This window comes from Loxodonta africana, chromosome 1 (genome assembly GCF_030014295.1).
Source record: "Loxodonta africana isolate mLoxAfr1 chromosome 1, mLoxAfr1.hap2, whole genome shotgun sequence".
Classification (NCBI taxonomy): Eukaryota; Metazoa; Chordata; class Mammalia; order Proboscidea; family Elephantidae; genus Loxodonta; species Loxodonta africana.
The window spans coordinates 88,804,285-88,828,262 of NC_087342.1; the positions used below are offsets into that span (position 1 = coordinate 88,804,285).

The following is a 23,978-nucleotide window of genomic DNA, read 5'->3' on the forward strand; positions in this document are numbered from 1 at the left end:
CAGTTTTTGTTTTCTTTTAAATTTTATTGTGACAAAAATATACATTACAAAGCATACACTACTTCCACAATTGCTGCATGTATAATTCAGTGCCATTGATTACATTCTTCAAGTTGTGCAGCCATCCTCACTGTCTTTTTCCAAATCACTCCACCACCATTAACATAAACTCAATGCCCCCTAAGCGAAATCTATCCCTCTCCTCTTGGTAATAACCTTTGGTTTCTACGTATTTGCTTATTTCGTGTAAGTGAGATCTACAATATTTGCTCTTTTGCTACTGATCTATTTTGCTCAGCGTGATGTTTTTAAAGTTCCTCCATGTTGTGACATGCATCAGGACTTCATTTCTCTTTATGGCTGAGTAGTATTCCATTGTATGTATGTACTACTTTTGTTTATCTGTTCATCTGTTGATGGACACCAGGAGTTCCAGTAGTTTTAACATCTCTCCAGGTGATTCCAATGTTTAGCTGAGGGGGAACTACTGTCTTATATGATGTAGTGAACAGGTGGATCTGCGTTCTCCATTTCACTCTCTGTGCTGTATCCACAATGGCTTTCATTTTCTGTTCCTTGAACATACCAAGGCTGGACATTGCAGGGCCTTTGCACTCACGGTTCCTTCTGCTTGGGTCCCTCTACCCCCAGAGCTTCACATGCTGTCTCCATCTTCTCATTTACACCTTGACTCTATTCATTAGAGAGGGCTTCTTTCATCACTGCATCTCAAGTAGTTTCCTTGAAGGCACTTATTATCTCTTTACCCAGACGTACTGTTTTCTTGGTATTTATCACTATCTGAAATGATCTCTTATTTGTTTTGGGCCTATTTCCATTCAGTAGAAAGTAAGCCGTATAGGAATAGCAACTAGACTTTGTTTTGGATGCTGAATTCTTTGCACCTGGAGTAGTGCCTGGCACACAGTAGGTCTCAATAAATGTGTATCTAGTGGTTGAATTGCCCATCACTGATTGGGCAAAAGCAAAGGGTCCTTTGATTCTACTCAGACCTTTCTAAATGCCAGGTAAAGAAACCCTTATCCTCCTCAATTCAACAGCCATTCCTCACTGGCAGATGTCAGGCACAGTGCTGGGAGATGCTCAAGTGATATGAGACATGGTGCTCAGTCTAGTTCAAGATCCTCATGGTCTAGTTGTCGTTTGGCTTCTATAACCAGATAATGATGATTTCTGCTCGCAATGCTCCAGCTCAGCCTTGCCACCCTAGTTACCATGAGTTCACACCTACGATTCTAGGACACTGTTACAGGGAAAAGGCACTTGAAGAGAAGCTCTGCTAGGAAATGTCTCACTTCTCAAGACATTCTCCCTCCCTCACCAAAACCCCTAACACCTTTATGCTTGATCCTTAGGCTAGGAGCCGGAAGGGTGGAGGTGATTTTGTGTGAGTTTAGCTTTGCTTGCTGCAGTTGATGGAGACTGGATCCCGCCTCTCTGTTAGCACCCACATTTTCTCCTACCTTATTATAGGTGATTCCCATAACCCTTCCCATCCCTTTTTCCACTCTTTCAGGATGCTGCATGTGGTGTTGTGGAATGTTACAGCTTAATACCCATGCACGGCACTAAGGAATGCTGGAGGTGGGACAGGTCTTAGCCCATCCCCTCATTTCTTTGCCTCCTCTTCCTCTGTCTTGTTTCCTTCTCTCCATTTCTTTATTCTTCTGTCTCTCTTCCATATGAGTAACATCCCCATCCTTTTAAACAGTCCACAGGTCTTTAGGAATACTCAAAGGGGAGAAGTAGGTATGAAGAGGCGTTTGGAAGACTGGTGACAGGACTATCCTCAGGGAGTGTGATAAGGCAGATAAAGTGCATCCATCATCAACAGAAATTTGTTATTACTGAATCATAAAGGTACACTGAGAGGGGAAGAGCAGGCTGAGGATTATGTCAGCAGGTGGGAGGATGAGTGAGAGGATTTCAAGAAGGCTTCCTGGAGGAGGTGACTGTGAATGAAGGGAAGGTTGGGTTGAGCAGGAGAGAAGTGAAAAAGCCTGAAGAAAGAATGTGAAGCATCTTGGGGGGAGAAAATTCAAAGTGGAAAAAGAAGAGTCAGGAGGTAAGAAGCACAAATGAAGGAGACCACAATTTGTTCTCAACTCCCGCTTGCTATGCTCCCTCCCAAAGATTGTCCTCAACCTTGATTGTTTCTATAATGGCTCATTTTTAAAAAAGACTTAGTAGTTTACAATGAGCTTTGACATAACTGGAAGTTGTATTAGAGCAGGGCAGCTTTCCTAGGCAGTTGCCCCAAAACTCTGTCCAGGTAAAGCATCCCCTGGTGAGGAGGGCGGCATCAGGAGGGATGGATCTGAAGTGGAAATAGAGGGAGTAGATTCATCCAGTCAATCCTGATGCTCAGAGACATGACCAGTGTTCTAGGAACTCTACTCTCATAGCCTGTTCTCTCATTTAACCCTCATAATAGCCATGGGGCCCAAAGTCCGGCCATTTTACAATGAGGAAATTGGAATTTGGCAGAGCAAAGGATTTGACTGGAACCAAACAGCTGGTTAGAGGCAGAGCCAGGACTGCAATTCAGATTGGCTGACTCCAAATTCTGTGCTCCTTTCCTTAAACATTACTTCCTTTCTTCTAAGACCTTACTATTTCTTTGTCCCTCCTAGAAGCCTCCTTCTTTCCTCTCCCTTCCAGTCAGTTTCTTTGAGATGTTGCCCATCCTTCAAGTTCCTTTTGGATGCTTATTTGTTTCCTCTTCTAACAATCTCCCCCCATCAATGCCATTGGTATCCTTTTATCCATCCTCTAAATCCTCCCAACCCCTTACCAGCGTCTCTTTAAGAGCTATGCATTCATTCATCCATTCATTCCATCTTTCAACAACTATTTATTAAGGACCTCCTATGTGTCAAGCACTGTTCCAGGAGTTACAGTGACAAACAAGCCAGACAAGGTCCCTTGTCTTCTGGCAATTTAGATTCTATTGGGAGATACCAAGAATAAACAAATAAATTAAGGTAATTATAGATTGTGGTAGGTGCTTTGAGGAATATAAAGCAGGTAATAGAAGAGGAATTACCTGGAGGAGGTGTGCACTGCTTTTAATAGGGTGTTAGGAAAGGCATCTCTGAGGAGGTGACATATGAGCTGAGACCTGCCTAAGGAGAGCGAGCCAGTGATGAGAAGAGCCAGCCATGAGAAGAGCCAGGGAAGAGTTTTCCAGGCAGTGGGAACAGCAGGTGCAAAGGCCCTGAAGTGGGAGCAATCTTAATGAAGTGAAAGGTGTGAGGAGCACGGTTTGATATGGGATTGGAGAGGTAGTAAGAACCAGGCAGTGCAGAGCCTTAGGAACCAGGATAAGGAGTTGGATTTTGTTCTAAGAGCAATGGGATGTCACTGAAGGGCTACACATAAGGGACTTACATGGTCCAACTTAGGTATTTAGAAGCTCACTTTGTCATCATCGTATTTTCTCCCCATTTTCTTTCCTAATTCTGGTCCCCTTTCACATTATTTACATTCTGGGTGAGCACCCCATTCCACATCCACTTCCCCAACAAGGCAAATGAATCTTCCAAGCAAATATTTATTAACCTATCTGGGCTCTCTATTAAGTGCACAAATGTAGCAATTTTGATTCTGGGTCCCATCTTTGTTGTGGAGAGTTCAAAAAATCATGGGTTTGTGGATTATTAGAGCTGAAAGGGGTATTAACAATCATGTAGTCTAACATTATAGATAAATAAATTGAGGCCCAGAGAGGTGACCTCACTTGTCTAAGAGAATTGGTGTGTAAGTGGGGGAATCTTTCTGGTCCCCATCCCTCAGGAGTGCAGGAGTGCCTGTCTCTCAGGCACCTATTTCAACTAAAAAGGCATTACGTGAGCACTCAGAATGTGTCCAGAGTCAGAGCCTAGCTCCACAGGAAATAAAAGGAGCAAATGACAAGTTCCATGCAGGCAGCTTAGAGTCTGTGAGCAAGAGAGATACTGAATAAGAGAGATACACACAGTGTATACAAACTGTGATTTGAAGGAAATTCAGGGTGACGAGAGCCGTATCAGGCAGGCCTCAATGCAGGAAGCAGAAACCACTCCAGGTATTTTAAAAAGGGAACTAAATGATAACAAAATTGTTGAAAAGGCTGGAGGATTAGAAGCCAGAGCATTCTAATTGGACTGTTGGCTTCAAGGTCAATGACCATAGGTCAGAAATGCTGCAGCTACTACTAGTATAGCAGCCACTGCCCCAGCTGTCCTACCCCCATGGAGCTTGTCCACCTCTCTGCTGTAGGAAAATGGCCTACACTTCACGTCTGCCTTTCAAATTTTATACAGATACATCTAATTGGCAGAAATAATTCATATCCAGAGCTCTACCCATTGCCGTCAAGTGGATTCCGACTCATAGTGACCCTATAGGACAGAGTAGAACTGCCCCGTAGGATTTCCTAGGCTATGATCTTTATGGGACCATCACCAGGCCTTTTCTCCCACCAGCGGCTCCACCCACTGACCTTTTGTTTGGCAGCCAAGCATTTATCTATTGCGCCACCAGGGCTCCTACCCAGAACCCTAACTGCAAGGAATTCTAGGAAAAAAAAATTTTGCATTTCCAACCTCTCCAAATCAATCCACATATCTAGGGTTGCCAGAAGAAATAGTGGATGCCCAGTTAAATTTTAATTTCAGATAATAAATTATTTTTTAGTATAAGTTTTCCAAATATTGTATTGGGCATACTTATACTAAAAAAATTACTCATTGGTTTTCTGCAATTCAAATTTAATTGTGTGTCCTGTATTTTTATTTGCTAAATCTGTTAACCCTACACATACCCAGCACATATGCGAAAAGCAGGGGGCCCTAATTTAGATGAGGGGTTTGAAGAAAGCCTAATTGAGGAGGTGATATTTAAGGTAGGACCTGAGAGATGAGTAAGAGTTCACCAGGCACAAAGAAGATGGAAAGCCATTATAGGCAGAAGGAACAGCTTGCAAAGACCCAGAGGCCAACAAAACAAGTTGGTCTTATTTAAGCAAAGCTGGAGCACAGTGAGCTTGGGGTAAAAGTAGTGCAAAATGAGGATAGAGACTTAGGCAGAGGCCAGGTCATGCAGGGTCTTAAGTTTTGAGTGGTGGAATAAGCCAAGAGTAGAATGGGGGAGACCCAAGGCCACTACACATTAGTTAGGTTCTCATAGTTGTGCAAAGTGGTCTTCCTGAAGAAAGAAAACTGTTGCAGTAATCCAGATGAGAGATGAAGATGGCTGAGTCAGAAGGGAGCCAGCGGAGCTGGAAACGAGCATACCAATTTGAAGTATATTCTGTATAGAGAACTGACAAGACTGCCGGTCACTGGAGGGTGAGGAAGAGGAAAGTCAGGAATGAATTCCCAGTTCCTGGAATAGACAACTGGGCCCATGAAAGTGCTATTACACAAATAAGAAAGCCTTTAAGGAGTTTTGGGTGTTGAGATGGCTTCATAAGCGAGGAAGTAAGGACAAAGTGATCAGGATCTTGTATCAGTTGGACAATCTTGCACAATTCCTGCCTCTCCTCCCTGCAGAGTAGTTCCTAACTTGCACTCACCTGCTGCTCGTCCTCTCCTTCCCTCCTCCCTCCCTTCCTTCTCCAACATTTTCTCTTTCTTATTCTCACTCCATTCTTTTTGCTTTCTAGTCATCCTATTTACTGGACAGAATCAGAGGTTCATTAAATGAGACGGAGTGAAAGCAATTAGAAATGGAGAGCCGTTCTGTGATTATGTGGTCCCAGTGGACCTGGTAAACCATTTAGCCTTGGGCTCAGCAGTTGAGGAGACACTGGAGGAGGAGCAGACATCATCCTCCAGCAGATGGGAAATCAACTAGTTCAGACCCTTCATTTTAAAATTGGGGAAACTGAGGCCTAGACAGACAAATCAATTTGCCTGTTCTGACTAAGCTAGTCAAAAACAAAATTGCACGGTATAAAGGAATTTTTTTTTTTTTTTTTAAGTCTTGCTGATCCTTTACCTACACCAAAAGAGGAACTCCCGGTTACAGGGAGGAAACTGGGGCCCTTGCAGAAAAAGTGGCTAGCTGAAGGCCCAAGGTCAAAGGCTGCAGGAGTGTATCAAGGCCAGGACTCTTCCTCCAACAAGTGCTTCTTACTCTAACACAGTGCTAGAACCCAGTCTCCTAACTCCCAGGGGCACAGAAACACAGAGAATATCAAGGACACAGACAATGAGTCAGAGAACCTGAGTCAGAGCGAAGAGTGGAAGCATGAGGCAGAGCAGGCCACCTGGTGAAGGAGACAGCCAGCAGTGACCTAGAAAACCCCTGAGACAGCTGAGAGCAAGCCCCACGTGTGGCCTCCTCCTGGCCCACATGACAGACTCTCCCTCCCTTCCTCTTTCCTGGTGACCTGTCACCAAAGCATCACTGGCATGCTGGTGGCACCCAGCCGGCCAATTAGCTCAGGAGCCTCTCCCTCTGACTTCCTCCCCAGCCTCAGATGTGCCCTGCCAACACACCCCTCCAGCCCTGCCCTCTCCTGCCCTGAGTCTCTGCAAGGAAAACTGGCCCCTGGGACCTGCCTGGACTTCATGGCTCCCAAGACCAAGCCCCTCCCAATGCGGAGCGTGGCATCTGGCGCCCTTTTATCCCGGATCTCAGAGCACCTTTGCCAGCGTCCTTGAAACCAGAGCTTGGTGGAAGCATCCACTCCCACATCCCGCTCCCCCGCCCCCAGGGCAGGAAGGTCAGTGAGGAGCTTCAGGGAAGTGGAGGAAAAGGAACCCACGGAAGCTCTTGGATGGCTCAGAGGAAGCTGGAAGTTGCATCTATGTCTAGGAAAAGCGAAGGCAGCAGAGAAGTGGATACAGAGGAGGAGTTATGGGAGAATAGGCCCCACCGAGTTTGATAAAGGAGAGAGAGGGTGAAACAGCAGCACTGGAAATGAGCAGGAAACGGAGGCTGGGAGGAAGGGCCTCACAGAAGCGGCTTGGACCTGGGTAGGGGATTTTGTCAGAATCGGGTAAACCTAGAAATGAGCTAGGATGAGGGTTAAACTAATGCTTTTACATTTGTAGGGCAGGGCATATGTTTTGTTTCATCCTTCTTAAGTAGGCATCGTTATCTCATTTTATAGATCAAGAAACTGAAGCTAAGAGAAATGAAGTGACTTCCCAAAATCACACAGCTAGAAGGATCTAAATGCTGTCCACCCTCGGTTATACCACCCTGGTTCTGTGTGCAGCATATTAAATAGAAAAGAGAGACTAGGCTTTTAGAAAGTGGAAGATTTTCATCCAACAAACATTTATGGGCACGTAAACTTTTTTTGTGTGTGTGGTAAGTATATATGTAACAAATTCTTTGCCATGTCTACATTCTTCAAGTATACAATTCAGTGACGTTAGTTATGTTTATCTTGCTGTTCAATTATTGCCATTATCTGTTTCCAGATTTTCTAGGGGGTGCTTTTTATATGCTGAGCAATATGCTAAGCACTGATGATTTTAAGACAGCCTGCCTTCAACAGGCTGAGCTTCTAGTTGGGGAGTGATGTGAGCTGTACAAACAGGTCAGGGAGGAGGCCCAGAGGATGAAGGCACCCTCCTCTGAGGGAGGGGCAGTTAGGGAGTCTTTCACAGGAGAAGTGACATGGCCTGGGTCTTGGAAGGAGGGAAACATTTCCCTAGGTGGAGGGCAGGAGGGACTGGGAGAGTGTCTTACAGGAAAAGCAATCGGTAGTGAAAGGGCACAGTGTGAGGAAGAGCTCAAGGAGTTGAGCGTGTTCAAGGAAAACTCAGTGGAGACAAAGGAGGGATATGAAGGGAAGTGGTGGAGAAGCTAAAGAAAAGACGTGAAGAACTCATGATCTGTTAAAAACCATTGCACAACTCTGGCAAGGGTTGAGGAGGGATCACCTTTACAAGGGTATTTCTCCATTATGACCGAATGATTGGACTTAAAAAAAAAAAAAAAAAAAAAACTCACTGCTGTCAAGTCAATTGTAATTCATGTAGACCCTATAAGACAGATAGGAACTTAAGTGAAGTAAAGTAACTGTCTCAATCATCTTGTGCTGCTATAACAGAAATACCACATATGGATGGCTGTAACAAAGAGAAGTTTATTTTCTCACGGTAAAAAAGTAAGCGAAAAGTCCAAATTCAGTGTGTCAGCTCCAGGGGAAAGCTTTCTCTCTCTGTAGGCTCTGGAGGAAGGTCTTTCTCATCAACCTTCCCCTGGACTGGGAGCTTTTCTGCAGGAACCCTGGGTCTAGAGGGCGCGCTCAACTCCTAGTGCTTCTTTCTTGGTGGCACGTGGTCCCCCTGTCTGTCTGCTTGCTTCTTTCTTTTATATCTCAAGAGATTGCCTCAAGACAAAATCCAGTCTTATAGATTGAGTCCTGCCCCACTAACACAACTGCCACCCATCCTCCCTCAGTAACATCGTAGAGGCAGGGTTTACAACACATAGGATAATCACACAATACTGGGAATCAAGGCCCAGCCAAATTAATACACACATTTCTGGGGGGGGACACAATTCAATCCATGACTGTAACTAACATTTATTGAGCATTTCTATGTGCCAGATAGCATGCTAAGTGCTTTCACATACATCATCTAACTTAATCCATGTAGCTGTTAAAAACTATGAGGAAGACATATCTGGGTTGACATATGAGAAGATTTCTAAGAACTAAGGTTCAAAGAACAAAGTAAGTACTGAACATTGTGTACTGTGAGTTATGATTTATGTTAAAGAAATGCACAAAGGAGAAGGGTTTCTTTGGGGGAACAGGGAGTACAGAGGCAGGGAAGCCTGGAGAATGGGGTGTGCCTGGAGAATGCAGGCAGCTCTCCAGCTGAGGTGACAGTGTGTGGTGATGACAGTGGGCTGTGACTTAGCCTGGAGCTGAGGGGAATGTGGAGCTCATCTTACTGAGGGCTTGACGTCAATCCTGTTCTCCTTGGCGAATTTTGGAGAGTTTTTAAGTGGGGAAGAAACACTCTGGTTACACAATTCATAGAGATTGTTCTGGCTACAGGTGGAGGATGGATTGGAGGGGGTGAGGGTGAAAGAGGGAGGAAGGGCAGTTAGGTGTCATGGCTGAGGGAATGGAGAGGTGGAGGAAGTGATTGAAGCTGGTCTGAGGGAATGAATGGGCAGCAAATCCTGACAAAGCTGATGGGGAAATAAAAGAACACACAACACAGTTAGACAATTTCTCAGGATCTTGAACATTTTAACCAAAGTTCTATGTGCACATAAAAAGTCAAATAATTAGATGAGTTATTAGAAAAATTAGCAGCCCCCACACCCATTTTTATTTTAGCTGATTTGCTTTTCGGTGTTTACTTCCATAAACTATAAATACCAGGATTATGTTTTTACTGGATGCTCTTTAAATTTTACACATTATGAACTGATTCACTTTTATTGAAGATAAAGCCTGTTTTTTTTGCATTTTTTTTTAATAGCAATCTTACTTGGTCCACAAATATCCTTACCATCCCTACCATCTCACTTTATAGCTACTTAAACACACACACACACACACACACGAATATGTGTATAAATGCACAGAAAAAGGTCTTGAAAGACCACATTCAACTAGGATTCAGGGAGACAGTGGCCAAGGGAGACTTTCATTCGATCTTGTTTTAAATTCTTTATAAATGAATGTATACATTCATCATTTGTGTAGAAAAAAAATCCACATAACAATACTAAAAGGTAATTATCATTATCCACAGTTTACAGATATGAAAACTGAAGCCCAAAGACTTAAGTAACTTATTCGAGGTCTTACAGCAATCAAGTAAATCCAGTAAAAACCAGATTTGAACCTAAAGGAAGAAAAGGGGCAAGCTTGGGCAAGGCCAAGAAAAAGTGAGACAGAAAGCTAGGCACTGGTAGGTGGAAGGGGGAGATGAGGAACCTTTAAGAACTGGAGAGAGGCTGCCCTTGGCAGGAACAGTAATGAGGGCAGGAAGCAGGAACAAAGAAGCCGTCCGGAGCTGTCGGATTTGAAGGAAACGTTAAGGGTTGTCGGATTTGAAGGAAACGTTAAGGGTTCAGTGAAGAGAGGAGTCAATTAACAACCAGACAAAAGCACTGCACTGAAGGAGGAAAGGTCAAGGCCCCATGTCCTTAGAGAGTGTTCCCCAAGAACTCAGGGGCCTGGCATCTGCCAGGCTGTTGATTTACTCTGCATTGAGTCACTGGATCCCAGAAACTGGTGGAAAGAGTGAGGTCATCACCCCAAAAGGCAGGGAGCAGAGATAACAAAGGCCCTTGGGGTCCAGGGAGTTGAACCTGTCTGGTCAGAGGCCACTGCCACAGAATCAACAAAGAATTCATATCTAATAGGTTTTCCTCAGGGCTCAAAAGGGCAGCCATGGGAGTCACTGGGAGGCTGTGATACCAGGCAGGATGACAACAAAAATAGCCCGGCCAGGAAAACAAACTGCAGAGTCTCTGCCAGGGCTGAAAGGGCCAGCCTGTAACGTGGGACCATGTGGCTGGGCTGGGGAACAAAGCTGAGACTTGCTCTATTTGAAAAATTTCTTGCATTAGCATGGGTTTTGTATGTGTCCCAACCCCACTAATTCATCCTTTCCCCAATTCCTCACCTAAACACCAAAGAAAAAAAACAAGAGTAGCCGCTCTTATTTATTTATTTATAAACACCAAGGAAAAAAAAACAAGAGTAGCCACTGACATTCTGAAGCTGGTCTGATATCCACAGCTAAGTCATGCGTTTCTATTAGGCATAAACCATTTTACAGAATGCCAGTTTAGTCCGAGACCATGCTAAAATGAGGCAAAGCAAGGCCACTTCATAATTTTGTCTAAGCACAACACAAAAAGGTCACTGTGCCACCCACAAAATATCAAATACCCTGTCTCCTGGCCAAAATGAATGACTGCTACTTCTTGACTAATGATAGCTTATTCCTCATTCTAGTGTCCCCTCCCTATAGATAAGATTGAGATATCAACCATAGAATTGTCCCCACTTTTTGACAACATTCAATCCAGAGTGAACCCCAGCTTCCTTAGACCCTACCCCAAATCGCCTAACCAAAGCCCACATCCTATAATAGGTTTTTTTCTAACACTCTTACTGAGTTGCCCCATGGCTCTCAGTAGTGTGTGTTCTTCCTCAATGAGTGATAAACCCAATTTGTTCAGCTGCAAATGTGTTCCTGGGGGGTCTTTGGATGGAGGACATCGATAACAGCCAGAGTCCTTTTCTTCATTCTCACCGTCAGGGATCCACACTGAAAAACAGGATCCATGTTGTGTGGGAGAGACATACAAAGCCAGGAGGTGTTGTCAGAAGGAACAAAACTAGTTATCCATTCACTCAACAAATATTTATTGAGTACTCACGTATGCCACATGCTGTTCTAGGTGGCAAGAACAATAGGCAAATAAAGCAGGGTCCCTGACTTTTTAGGATGCTCTCAGTTGGGGGCATGGGTAGGAAAGACATGTAAACAGGTCATTATGATTTATGGAGATAAGTGCAATCATTGAGGTAGGCTCTGTGGGCTGCTATACACTCTTAGAGGAGGGGCATCTAAACTAGTGTGGAAGAGGAGAGGGGAATTCAAGAAAGGCTTTCTGGGGAAGGGAATACTTGAGGCCCTGGAGCTGAGAAAACTCATGAGGGGAATAAGAGTAGGTCGGGGAGATGAGAAACAGCGTGGTGAATGGAGACCTTTATGGTTTGATTTTTTTCTAGAATAAAAATTAGGAAGCAGGTAAGGGGAAGGAGTTAGGCTGGAAGCACTTATAAACCATGATGTAGAATTTGGGCTTTGTCCTTGAGAGAAGGGGACATCATTAAAAGCTTGCGTAAGTCCTGACATGATCAGATTGTGTTTTAAAAAAACATTTGATGGTCTGAAATTTACACTGAAATGCATACAATTTAATATGGGTTGATGTATGGATAAACGGATGGTAGATGGAAGCCTATTTGATAAAGCAAATATAGTAAAATGTTGATAGGATTTAGGTGGTGGGTATTTGGGCGGTCAGTGTAAAATTCTTTCAACTCTTCTGCATATTTGAAATTTTCATAATAAAATTTTTGGAATTTAGGGCCACGGAGGATTGTCTAGGCAGGATAATTCTAGAGGCAGGGTCACAAGGGAGGCAGCTGTCATAATCCAGATGGGGCTGATGGCCTGATCTAGACAGTGGTAGTGAGGAGGGAGAGAAGTGGGTGGAGCCCTGAGGTAGGTGGTAATGTCTACAGGGTTGAGTGTGAGGAAGAAGTGGTTGAGGATGACACCCAGGTGAGGGTAGCTGGGTGGGGGTGTGTGGCAACAAATGAGTATAAAACAGGGCAGTGGGTGAAGATCTGGGGAGGGGGACAAGATGATTTGAGGATCTCAAAGTGTTTGTAGAAACCTGCTTTGGGAGCCCGGGGTCCCTGCCTCCTCAAGGGGGCTATTCTGGGGGACAAGGGAAGCTGAGCCCTCTGGTCCTCCTTCTCTTGGCTCTTCTCCAGTTTTCACTGACCCTCCCAGTTGATGGGTGGCTCTTGCTCAGTCTTCCTCCCTAGGGAGCAGCTCTTGTGTCTTCTGAGTGCTTCATCTCCATTGTGCTTTTTGCGCTTCTGCCTTTTGAAGACCATCTCCCCTCTTCCTCTGGTCCCCCAGCCGAGGTGTCCAAACTTCATGTTTCCTGGAGAATATAGTCTCTCTTCCCACTTCCTGACCTTCCTTTCTCCTTACCTTAGCCTTCCTCAAATCATGTCCTTGAATTTCTTTTCCAATGCCATTATTTCTCTCTTTTTAATACCCACTTTTTCCAGTGGGTGACAGATGGAGTTAAGGGTGACAAGGTGGGAGGCAAGTCCATGGAAAGATTATTATGTATTACAACTATACTATCATATCTTTTCTGGGATTTTGATTTTTGAAGATTGTTTTTATATGTGCTTTGGGTTAAAAAAAAAGATGTCCCTGAGCGACACAAAAGGTTTGTGCTCAACTACTACTTGAAAGGTTGGGGGTTCAAACTCACCCAGTGGTGCCACAGAAGAAAGGCCTGGCAATCTGCTTTTGTAAACATTACAGACAAGAAAACCCTATGGAGCAGTTCTACTCTGTGACACATGAGGTTGCCAAAAGTCAGGCTTCACTCAACAGCAAGGGGTTTGGGTTAAGATACCCGAGTTTGAGCATCAGTGCCATATCTGGACAGTGAGGGTGTGATGATACCTAATTTAAGAGATTGTGAGAAGTAAATAGAATTATGTCTATGAAAGAATTTAGTACACTAAAGCACTGTAAACAAGTTATTAGTATTATTACAACTGTGCGGAGGAGTAGAAAACACCCTGGACTAGGGAATGGGATTCTAGGGCCTTGGTCTTTCTGACCACTTGACTTCCCAGCCATAACACTGTAAGAATGGCCAGGACACTCTTCAGGTATATCCGATTCTGAAATATTAAAGAGATCCCCTCCTTCCAGGGACAGAAAAGGAGAAGGTCATAGTTCAAGGTTAAGGTCCAGGTTGGGAGACCTCTCCAAATGTAAACCTTGTCACAAAGTATCCCTTCATTCACTGTGAACCAGGCACTGTACTGGGCAAGAATGGGAGAGTGAAACTACTGTAAGACGCTGCTTCCGCCCTCAAGGAGTTCACAGTCTACCACCCTCAGTATCAGCACTGTGATGGAGCTGGCTGCAATGGCTTTGGGAGTATACACACTCCCTGCAGGAAAAGCCAGTAACACTGCCAGGGGAAGCCTTCCTGGAGGAGGTGATGTGGCACTGAGCCATGAAAATTGAATGGGATTTCCAAGACATCAGTATTTTGTGGGGGAGGGAAATTAGGGGATGGTGGCATCCTGGGTGGTGCAGTTAATGAACTCAGCCCCTATAGAAAGGTTGAAGGTTTGAGTTCACCCAGAGGACCTACGAAAAAAGGCCTGGTGATCTACTTTCAGAAAAATCAGCCACTGAAAACCCTAAGGAGCACAGTTCTACTCTGACACACATAGGGGTCACCATGAGTTGGGACCACCGGAGGGCAACTGGCTTGGCTTTTTGTTTTGTCAATTTAGAAAATATTGATTAAGCAAGTACCTGATTCCAGGGGCTGTGGTAGATGTCAGGGGTAAGGAGATGGAGGAAGAAAACGTGAAATCAACTTAAGACAGTGTAAGGTCCCAGTTCAGGAAGATCTCCCCTCTAGTCAGGAAGATAAATCTCCATACAATTAAAGTAAGCACGAAGTAAAGTACGTGATGTCAATGATTAGGGGTTAGAGTACCGGAAATAGACATATTGGACTCTGTTCCCTCTTTTGGGGTGGCGTTGATTCTGAACGAAAGTCCACAGGGGGCTTGCTGGCGGGTCCCGGCCCGCGCGCGTCCGCAGCCTGTGGGCGTCCCCTCCTCAGGCAGGTGAAGGCCTCGCACCTGCTTATGTAATAGGCGGCGCCTGGCAGGCGACGGCGGGAACTGGAAGGAGGAGCCGGGCAGGGGCTGATGGCAGCTCCTGGAATCCGCGCTCCCGATGCCGGGACGCGCGCCGGAGCCCGCGGTCAGCCGGCGACTCCCCGCACCTCCGGTCGTTGCGCGGGCTCGAGCCCCGAACGCGCGGTAGTAACCTTCTCGGCCCGCCTGCCCAGCTCCGCCCGGCTGGAGTGAGCCGGCGAGGAAGGAATTCACACTCAGCTTTAACTCCGGCGCAAATCCTGGGTCTTGCTCTCCGTAGGTCATCTCGTCGTCCTGTTGGCTTGGTGCTTCCTAGTTCCTCGCCCTTTTTACTTCTTCAGGGTCATCCCGGAAACAGGGGTTGTCCTTTGCTGAGTCTAAACTTTGATCCCTCTGATGGCAACACTGTAAATGAGCAGGATTTTTGTTGCGGGTGGTGGTGGTGGTGAGGGTTCGAGGGGAGGGCGCATCTATGTGATTTTGGTATTAACTTTGGGTTCTGAGTGCGGGGAGCCAGACAAGGCGGGCGGGTTTGTCTTGGAAAGGGAATCACTACATCCACTCCCACTCCAGGCTACGGTCAATCATTGGTGATAAAACCTTTTAACATCTCCGGTAGGATGTCTGACTTCTGAGTCAGAGTCGCTCTTAAATGTTTGTACTGAGAGGATGTCTGTGTGTGTGTGTGTGTGTTAAATTTTATTATGAAAATTTCAAACACACAGGGTGAAAACAGTAGGAACTCTTTTGTGCCCGTGACCCACTTCAACAATTATAAAAAAAAAAAATTATAAACTCATGACTAATATTGTTACATCTATTACCTCGTACTCCCTCCCCGCCCTTCCCCACTGGGTTATTAAGCAAATCCCAGACATAGGTCGTCAGTAAAAATTTCACTATTCGAAGAATTCCTTAAAAACAAAACAAACAAAAAACAAAGTACCAGTATTATACCTTAAAAATACGTGAGTCCTTAGTATAGTCAAATATACAATGTTCACGTTTTTCTCATACTTAAAAAATTCAATTTTAATTAATCTGTTCAAACTAGGACCCAAATAAATTCACCACTGCATTTAGTTCATGTCTTTTAAGTCTCTTTTAATCTGTAGATCTCCTCCCCTCCTTGGGAAGCACATCAAATACATAAAAAAATTTCATCAGTTAATTGTGATAACTAAGAATAAACTCAATTGTTATTTTGGAGGATACTAGTGAAAACCACTCACCTTTCTGAAATAGCCTTTCTCTAAATAAAGAGACTCATTTATTCTACATTTTTGTACAAATCTCTCAGGATAGCTAAATGGTTGAGGGAGAGCTCTTTATTATTATCACAGATATGATTACTTAAAATTTATTAGGAATTATTTTTGTTATTAGTGTATATCCCACTAAGGATGCATAAATTCCTGTGTTTTAAAGTCACTTAAAATAACTTCTCTTTGGATGGTTAAGCTACCAACTATATACACCCACCGAGAAAATCCAGTGCAGTCGATGACTATATACACAGCTAGGTTAATTTTGTCTAATTTTCATTTTGTTTTATGATGATGTAAAACGTTTACACGGTTCCAAAGTCAAATATACAAAACAAGACACATTCAGAGAAGAATATCTTCCATCTCTTCCACCTGGTTCTCCCCTTCCTTCCACAGGTAATGGTTTTTATTAGTTTTTGGTTTATCCCTCCACTTAAAAAATATACATATACACACAATATGTATATGCACTGTTCCCCACCTTGCTTTTTTCACTTAATGATATATCCTGGGAATTATCCTATAATATATAGAGACATTCCTCATTGCTTTTCATAGCTTGCGCGATAACTACCTAACGGATATAAAGCGCGATGCTATTGAACCTGGCAGAGTCGCCTGGAGAGACGAAGTCCAGCATCACTGCTCCTGACACTGGGTAAGCATGAGGTCCATGGGCTGAGGCTGCGTCCAGGGCCACGAGGACTGTGGGAGAGAAGGTGGAGGGGGAGAGAGAGGCAGCCCCCCGCACCTGCGTCTCAAACAGAATGCAGCCGGCTGCTCTCTCATCTCGTTTTCTGACCATCACCTATTGATGGACATCTGAGTTATTTCCAGTCCTGTTACAGTGCTGCAATGAATAGCCTGCGTATAGTCTTTTAGTGTATTTGAAGTTTTCTTTTCTACCTAGGCATATGGGTGGGGGTGGGGGCGGGCTGAGAGAAAAAAGAAAAATTTAAAGTAAGCGCAGACATCCGGGAGCCCGAAGGGTGTAACCCTCCTAAACAGCTCTTCGTAGCTTAGCGTTAACCTACCAGCTGCGGCACATCCCCAAAGTGAGCGGACAGCGGGAAGGAGAGGTAGGACTCGGAACAACTTTAGGGGCTCAGGGTGATCTTGGTGCCAGGAAAAAGGAGCCGGAAAAAGGGGAAGATCCGCCCCGGGAAGCAGGCTTGGAAGGTGTAGATGTGTTGGCTCGTGATGGCGTCGTAGAAGACAACCTCCCCGCGCTCGTGATCCACACAGACGCCCACTCTGTTCGTACGGGCTGGAAGCTCCTCCCGGGTGTTGGCCTCGATGAGCGCCTGGCACTCGGAGCCCGCGATGCGCAGCGCCCAGAAGCCGGCCCGGGGCTCCACAGCCAAGAAACCCCTGCGCCCTGCGTGCTCCGAGGCCACGCCCACCACGCAGGCCCCGCCCCCGGCCCCTCCGAGCTCCACCTCCCAGGCCTGGCGGCCGGAGGAGAAGCCGGGCGAGCCCAGCACGCAGCGCAACGGGTAGAAGCACTCTGGGTGGGCGGGCTCCTCTGAGTCACCCGGAGGGACGAAGTCCAGCGCCACTGTCTTCAGATCCGGAGAAAGGACGAGGTCCGGATGGGCCGAGGCAGCGTCCAGGGTCACGGGGACTGCGTGAGATGGGAGGAAAAAGAGGGACAGCTGTGGGTCAATTTGTCCAGCCACCAACCTCTGAGCACCCTCGGGATGCGGCCGGACGGAGGCTTTTTCTCCAGTCTCAGCCTTCCTTGTCCCCAAAGAATAAATTCTAGGTCCTTCCCCCTCCTTCTCGGAATTAGTCCCTAAATTTCACCATGGACTACCCAGCAGGTGCAGAGGAGAGCTCCCCACTGGTGGTGGTGGAGGGTCATTTCAACATTTAAGGCTGAGGCCATCTGCTCATCCTTCCGTGTTTCATGTGGTCTCTGATTACCTATCTAAAACAAGATTTGGGGCTAGTATAAGAGATACTGAAGGAGCCCTGGTGGAGTAATGGTGAAGGGCTCTGTCGCTAACCAAAACATCAGCGCTTTGGATCCACCAATGGCTATGCCTGGTGGTCTGCTGCTATAAAGATTTAGGAAACCCAATGTGGCGACGTGGTTAAGAGCTATGGCTGTTCACCAAAAGGTCGGCAGTTTGAATCCACCAGGTGTTTCTTGGAAACTATGGGGCAGTTCTACTCTGTCCTGTAGGGTGGCCATGAGTTGGAATCCACTGGAGGGCACACCACCACTACAACAGCAAGAGATACTGAGGCTTAGACTTCCTGAGCTCCAGTCATTTTCTAAAGTGGGGCTCCTGAAAGACAGGCATGGGTGGGGTTGTGGTACAGAAAGAGGAATAGTTAGCTCCCTTCACACATACACACTTTTACTAGGATTTGGACATTGAAGCATAGTTTTATCAGGGTTGGAAGGGCCCCCATCCACCCTCTACAATGACTTGGGTAGTGGTGATTCCAGTCTCTGCTAAAACACTTAGGAATGGGTGGCCTCATTCTGCCTCCCTACTTATTACCTAGTCTCAAACCCTCATATACCAGTTGCCATGGAGTCATTCATGGCAAGCCCATGAATGTCAAGAGTAGAACTGTGCTCTATAGGGTTTTCAATGGCTGATTTTTCAGAAGTAGATAACTGGCACCTCTGGGTGGATTTGAACCTCCAACCTTTCAGTTGACAGCTTAGCATGTTAACCGTTTGCACCCCCCAAAACAAACAAACAAACACCAAATCCTTTGCTGTCCAGGTGATTCTGACTATACCGACCCTATAGGACAGGGTAGAACTGCCCCATAGGGTTTCCAAGGAGCATCTGGTGGATTTGAACTGCCAGCCTTTTGGTTCGCGCCCTGAGCTCTTAGCAGCTGCACCATCAGGCCTCATTGCATCACCCAGGGACTCCCAAACCCTCTTACTGCAATATTAATTAATTTTCCCTTGCTGGCCTTGGGGGATTGGGAGAGATGGAATATATGGAAATGTGAGGCAGAAGACAGTGGTTAGGTTCATGGGATGGGTTAGGTGGATTGTGACTCAGGTAGGCCTTACTCATTTCTGGTCCCCCACACCTGGCTGAACTGCTGCCTCAGTAAATAGTTGTTTAAAAAAGAGGAGAAAAAGAAAAATGGAAAGGAGAGGAGACAGCAGTAGGGACTTCCTTTATCCACCAGGGGGCACCCCAATCAAAGCAATAAGAAGAAGGGAAGCATGGTTTGTGGGGAGGGGGTGCTTGTCTTTTCTCCTCCTTCTGATCAAGGACACCCCGGTCCCTTCTCCAGGTCTTCACCCCTCTTATTTCCACTCTCCTCCAGGCCCCACTTTCTTGCCCGACTCCACTCAAGCAGTGACCCCTCACCACTCTCAGCCACTCACTCGGCGCCACCTTGAGCTCTTCCCCCCATGCGGAGCCAGCACTCCCCGAGTTCTCAGAACTGGCTGGGCTTTGAGGGACCTCGGCAAAAGACATCCTGTTTCTGGCCTGGAGCAATGCGGGAGGGGATGCTTTCCAAACAGAGGAGATCGGGGATAGAAGACTGAATACAGTTGAGGGGAGCGGATTTGGTGATGCCAGTTCAGTTGTTCCGCTGCCTTTGAGGGAGAAGAAAAGAGACGTCAGTGGGAGCAAGGCAGAAATAATTTTCCATTGACAGAAAGCACTGCTGAGCTCTAGATACAGCAGGAGGGATAAAGGTGAGACTCAAAAAAGTGCACCTGAACAAGCCAGGGATAAGTAGATTAGGAGTACATGATTTCCTGGAGGAGGTGTAATTTGGAAAGGAGTGAAGGAGTTAGATGAAATGCCTACCCCTTTCCTCCCATTTCTGGCATTTGAAGTCTTCAAGAACTGCAGCTCCACAGCCCTCTACCAACCTCCAGTCCTTCTTACAATCTCTCTAAATCCCTGTCCCTGCTCCTCCCTACTCCCTTCCATCTCAGGCTGGAATGGAGAGAAATCATCCCACCTAACTCTCATCAGAGAGGATGATTTTCCATGTTAGGAAGTTCCTTCTACAGTCTAACCTGCACCCTTCCCCAGCAGTGTCAGCTCAGTGCATTCCCATTCTGTGGTTTGGACGGATGGAGCACAGGGAAAAGCCCTTTCTCCTATATGTTGACCATCTGCCCACTTGGAGTTCCCTTCTCTCTACCACAGGAAGCCTCAGCATCAGGAAGCAGAACTCCTACCTGGAGAGGTTGACTTGGGCTTCGAGGTTTTGTTCAGTTTAGAATTATTATTCTCTAACAGGATCCCTGGGAATTGGGGAAAGAAAACCAGTTTTGGTCATGATAACCAGAAGCTGCAAATTAAAAACAAAAACAAACACCCTGCCACCACCAACAAGAACAAGAATCAGTGGGTCTCAGTGGGGGCTTCCACCCACCCATGGGGAAGTGTGGAAACCTTTCAGGTTGTCTCGGTGACAGCAGGAAGGGTGTCCTCTACTGGCCTTTAGCGCCTCCCAGGAGGGCCTGGGATGTTAAACATTCAACAGAGCCCAAGTCATGGAGCACAACAAAGACTTGCCTCCTCCAAAATCCACAAACTCCACTGGTGGAATAGAACCCCTAAATGCTCTCTGGCTTTGGACTGCTCTGGAGAAATGAGTTCTAATTTTGTTTTTTTCCATTCAATAGTCACGTGAGCTGGGTAACTTCTCTCACCTTTCTGGAGTTCGAGGGGCCCCACTTGTATATTGCAGGTAATAACACCTACCTTGGAAGAGTTGTAGGGTTTTGAAATATTGGTTGTGGGGTGCTGAGCACATAGTGGGCCTTTAAGAAATAGTTCTTCAAGTGCTGCCATCTCAGGTGGCAGAACTGACTCATGACTTTGGCACAGGCGGTTATTACAGTGGGTCTCCATCCCCTGGGCTGCTCTGACCTCATACCAAGAGAGGTGTGCCCAAAAACCAGGTATGTGGCTGAGAGCAGCTAATACTGCAGAGACAGAGCTGCATCCACCTCCTCCTTGTCCCACCTTTACCTCCCTTTCTCTGAGGAGTGAAGAAGTGAAATTTTTTATTACTTTTGAATAATTGAAATATTTGGGATTAGATGCTGTTTTGTGAGTTGTTGTTGTTGTTAGTTGCCGTCAAGTAGATTCAGAATCATGGTAACCCCATGTGTGCAGAGTAGAACTGCTCAGTAGGGTTTTCCAGGCTGTGACCTTTCAGAAGCAGATTGTCAGGCCTGTCTTCAGAGGCATCTCTGATTGGGTTAGAACCACCAACCTTTTGGCTGGTAGTCGAGCACTTAACCATTTCTACCACCCTTTTTGTGAGTTACTGGAGTTTAAAATAATCAAACTTATATCCATGTGCCTGTTTTTCTTAATTGCCTGAGGACTAGGCATTTTCCCGTATCTGGGCTGCGTGTAATCACAGAGACAAAATTCTTCCCCTTTGCTTTTCTCACTTTCCCCAAATGACAGGACCAACCGTCAGTCCCCACTTACAGCTCTTCATCAAATCCCCACTCATGCCTCTGGAAATTCTGCTTTTATCTTTCTTTCCATCAGCCTGGAGGTTGTCTGTGGGGAGAAAATGGAATGAGATGGAGAGGTGCCCTGAATTTGGGCTTCCAGCTTCCTAAACTGTGAGAAAATACATTTCTGTTATGTAAAGCCACCCACTTGTGGTATTTCTGTTACAGCAGCACTAAGAAGCTAGTACAGAATCCCTTACATACTGAAACTTTTCTTAGTTGCAAACCCAAATTCTTAAGAAATATCTGACTGCAAATCGAGAGTCCAAGTCATCCACTTCTGTTCTGGTTGATTGCTATTTTCCTGCAATGCTCAAAGACGAATTTCCCCCAAATTTCATTGACTTCGAATCTACTTTCTCTTTGTCTGTAGTCAGGAAGAGACAGAGCTCCAGTGTGGGCCTGGGAAGCCAAAACCACTTGCTGGAGGTCCCACAGGCCTAGGTTGAGTGGGAAAGATAGGGCCCTGCCTCCAGTCTGGTCTACCAAGTAGCTGTACAACCTAGCACAATTTTCTGACAACCACTGTGCTAGGCAGGGGGTCACCGTCAATAAGACATCAGTCTAGGCCCCCCTCTGTGGTTCACACAGGAGTTAGGGATGTGAACAAGTAAAATATGATTAAGATGAATGCCTGAAAGGAAGCACGGCAATGTACAGAAAGTCTGGCATTTCTGAAAAGGTCACAGCCATGAAGACCCTGTGGAGCACAGTTCTACTCTGACACAATGTGGGTTTGCCATGAGTCCAAACCAGCTCCATGGCAGGTGGTATTATGAAGGTCTGATATTAGACAATAAATCAGAAGATAGAATGATGGCCCCATTCCTAAGTGTTTTAACAGAAACTGGAATCACTACTACCCGAGCTATTGCAGTGGGTAGGTGGGGAAAGTTCTAATCCTGATAAACTATGATTCAACCTCCAAATCCCAGTAAAAGTGTTGGAATCAACTCAATGGCAATGGGATGATTATTATTTGGAGTCCCTAGGTGCTGCAAAAGGTTAGCATGCTCAGCTGCTAACCAGAAGATTGGAGGTTCAAGTCCACCCAGGAGTGACTCAGAAGAAAAACCTTTAAAAAACCCTACGGAGCATAGCTCTACTCTGCTGACACACATGGGGTTGGCACGAGTCAGAGTACTCCATGGTAGCTGGATTTTTTCTTTTTATACTTATTACTGGTATGTACAAGTTACAGTTCAGCTTTCCTGGGGCGATGGGGAGAGAATCCCCTAAAGGCACGTGACAGAGTAGGTAAGAGCTTCTTCCTTACCTCTGAATTTCTTCAGGGTTTCTGTGATGGAGTCATGTCTTGATTTAGCTTCACTGAGTTTTTTCTCCAGGTCTGGAGAAACAGCGGTTGGTTGGAGAAATTGAAACCCTCGACTCCTGAGAAGACAGGGCTGAGCTGTGTGGTGAGATCAGGGAGGGGGTGTTGGGGAGGGAGGACCATGACAAGGAGATGGGGATGTAGAATTGGAGTCCTGGGGGTGGGGGTAGAAGTCACGGGATAGGGAACTGGAAATGGGGAGGCCAGGGCAAGGGACCTGGGGTCAGGGATGAGTTGGAGCATAGGGAGATGGAGGGTTCAGGGCGATGGAATAGGGCACCCAGGAGCCATCCATTTGAGCAAAGAGGCACGTAGGAGGTGCCAGAAAATAGGAGAAGCTATGCTGAAAAAACAGGAAGCTGGAGACAGTAGCTCTTCTCTTTCACAACCATCCCACTGGCTTAGGCCTTTCCTTGTAGCCTAAGTATTTGGTCACAAAGTTAGACAGCTTGCGGGCATTTGTGGGGCAGGAGTGTTGATTAGGTTTGAGTATTATATGAGTACATGTTGAGTATTCTATATATGAATGAATCAGCATGTAAAATGCATTTGGAATGGCCCATCATACCTGTACAAGACAACTTTGATGCCCTAGAAGAGAAAGAGAAACAGCACGGCCTCAGCTTTTAGCCTGTTCATGGTGCTCAGAGAGTAAAGAGCCTCTTTGGTGTGGTGCAGAACAGGTAAAGGGGAGGAGCAATCTCTTTCTTCCCACCCACCATGAAGGGCTCCTCCAAGATATGCCAGTGGGTGGGGAAATGGCTAGACCTCAAGAGGAACTGAATGGAGAGGAAGGCAAGAGGAGTGAGATTCTGAAAATGAATTTTGTCTCTGGGACTAAACCAGGAGAACCCTGCTTGCAGGGGTTGGGGAGAAGGGCGGAGGACTGGAATGGCTTTGCATGGTCTTTCTTGAAAGAAAGAAATGGCTTCTTGCACTGACGGGAGTAGGAGGTGAATTCAGGAGGGATCTCCGCTTATTTTGAGCATCAACTAGACACATGCTGTCCGATATGGCAGCCAGGCCACATGTGGCTACTGAGCACTTGAAATGTAGCTAGTACTATGAGGAACTGAGTTTTTTAACTTATTGAATTTTGACAAATTTAAATTTAAAAACTGAAGGAGTGTAAAATACTTTTTCCATCAAACACAACTTTATTGATTTGGTAGGACTACGTTTTACTTCAGCCATTGAAAATTTAGCAGTTGAATTGAGATGGTGCTGAGGTGTAAAATGTGTGCCAGATTTCAAAACTCAGTATAAAAAATGTAAAATATCTCATCAATACTTTTAAGTATTGTTGTTGATTTAAATCATAATACTTCGGATATAGTGGGTTATATGAAATATATTATTAAAATTAATTTCACCTGTTTCTTTTTATCTCTTTCAATGTGGCTACTAGAAAAAAAAAGTTCAATTACATATGTGGCTTGC

At 45.6% G+C, this 23,978-nt stretch overlaps 1 protein-coding gene across 1 annotated transcript in view; it reads right to left on the bottom strand.

Annotated features, from left to right (window-relative positions):
• Positions 1-16,634: 16,634 nt before the first annotated feature.
• The window catches only part of LOC100658256 (E3 ubiquitin-protein ligase TRIM31), a 37,053-nt gene continuing 29,709 nt past the window's right edge, over positions 16,635-23,978 (bottom strand). Inside the window, exons 7-9 of the mRNA XM_064294265.1 lie at positions 23,107-23,129; positions 22,482-22,597; positions 16,635-17,518 (exon numbers count right to left, since the gene is read on the bottom strand). Of these exons, the coding sequence (XP_064150335.1) occupies positions 16,821-17,518; positions 22,482-22,597; positions 23,107-23,129 (837 nt within the window). The 3' untranslated portion in view covers positions 16,635-16,820. The remainder of the gene's footprint in view (positions 17,519-22,481; positions 22,598-23,106; positions 23,130-23,978) is intronic.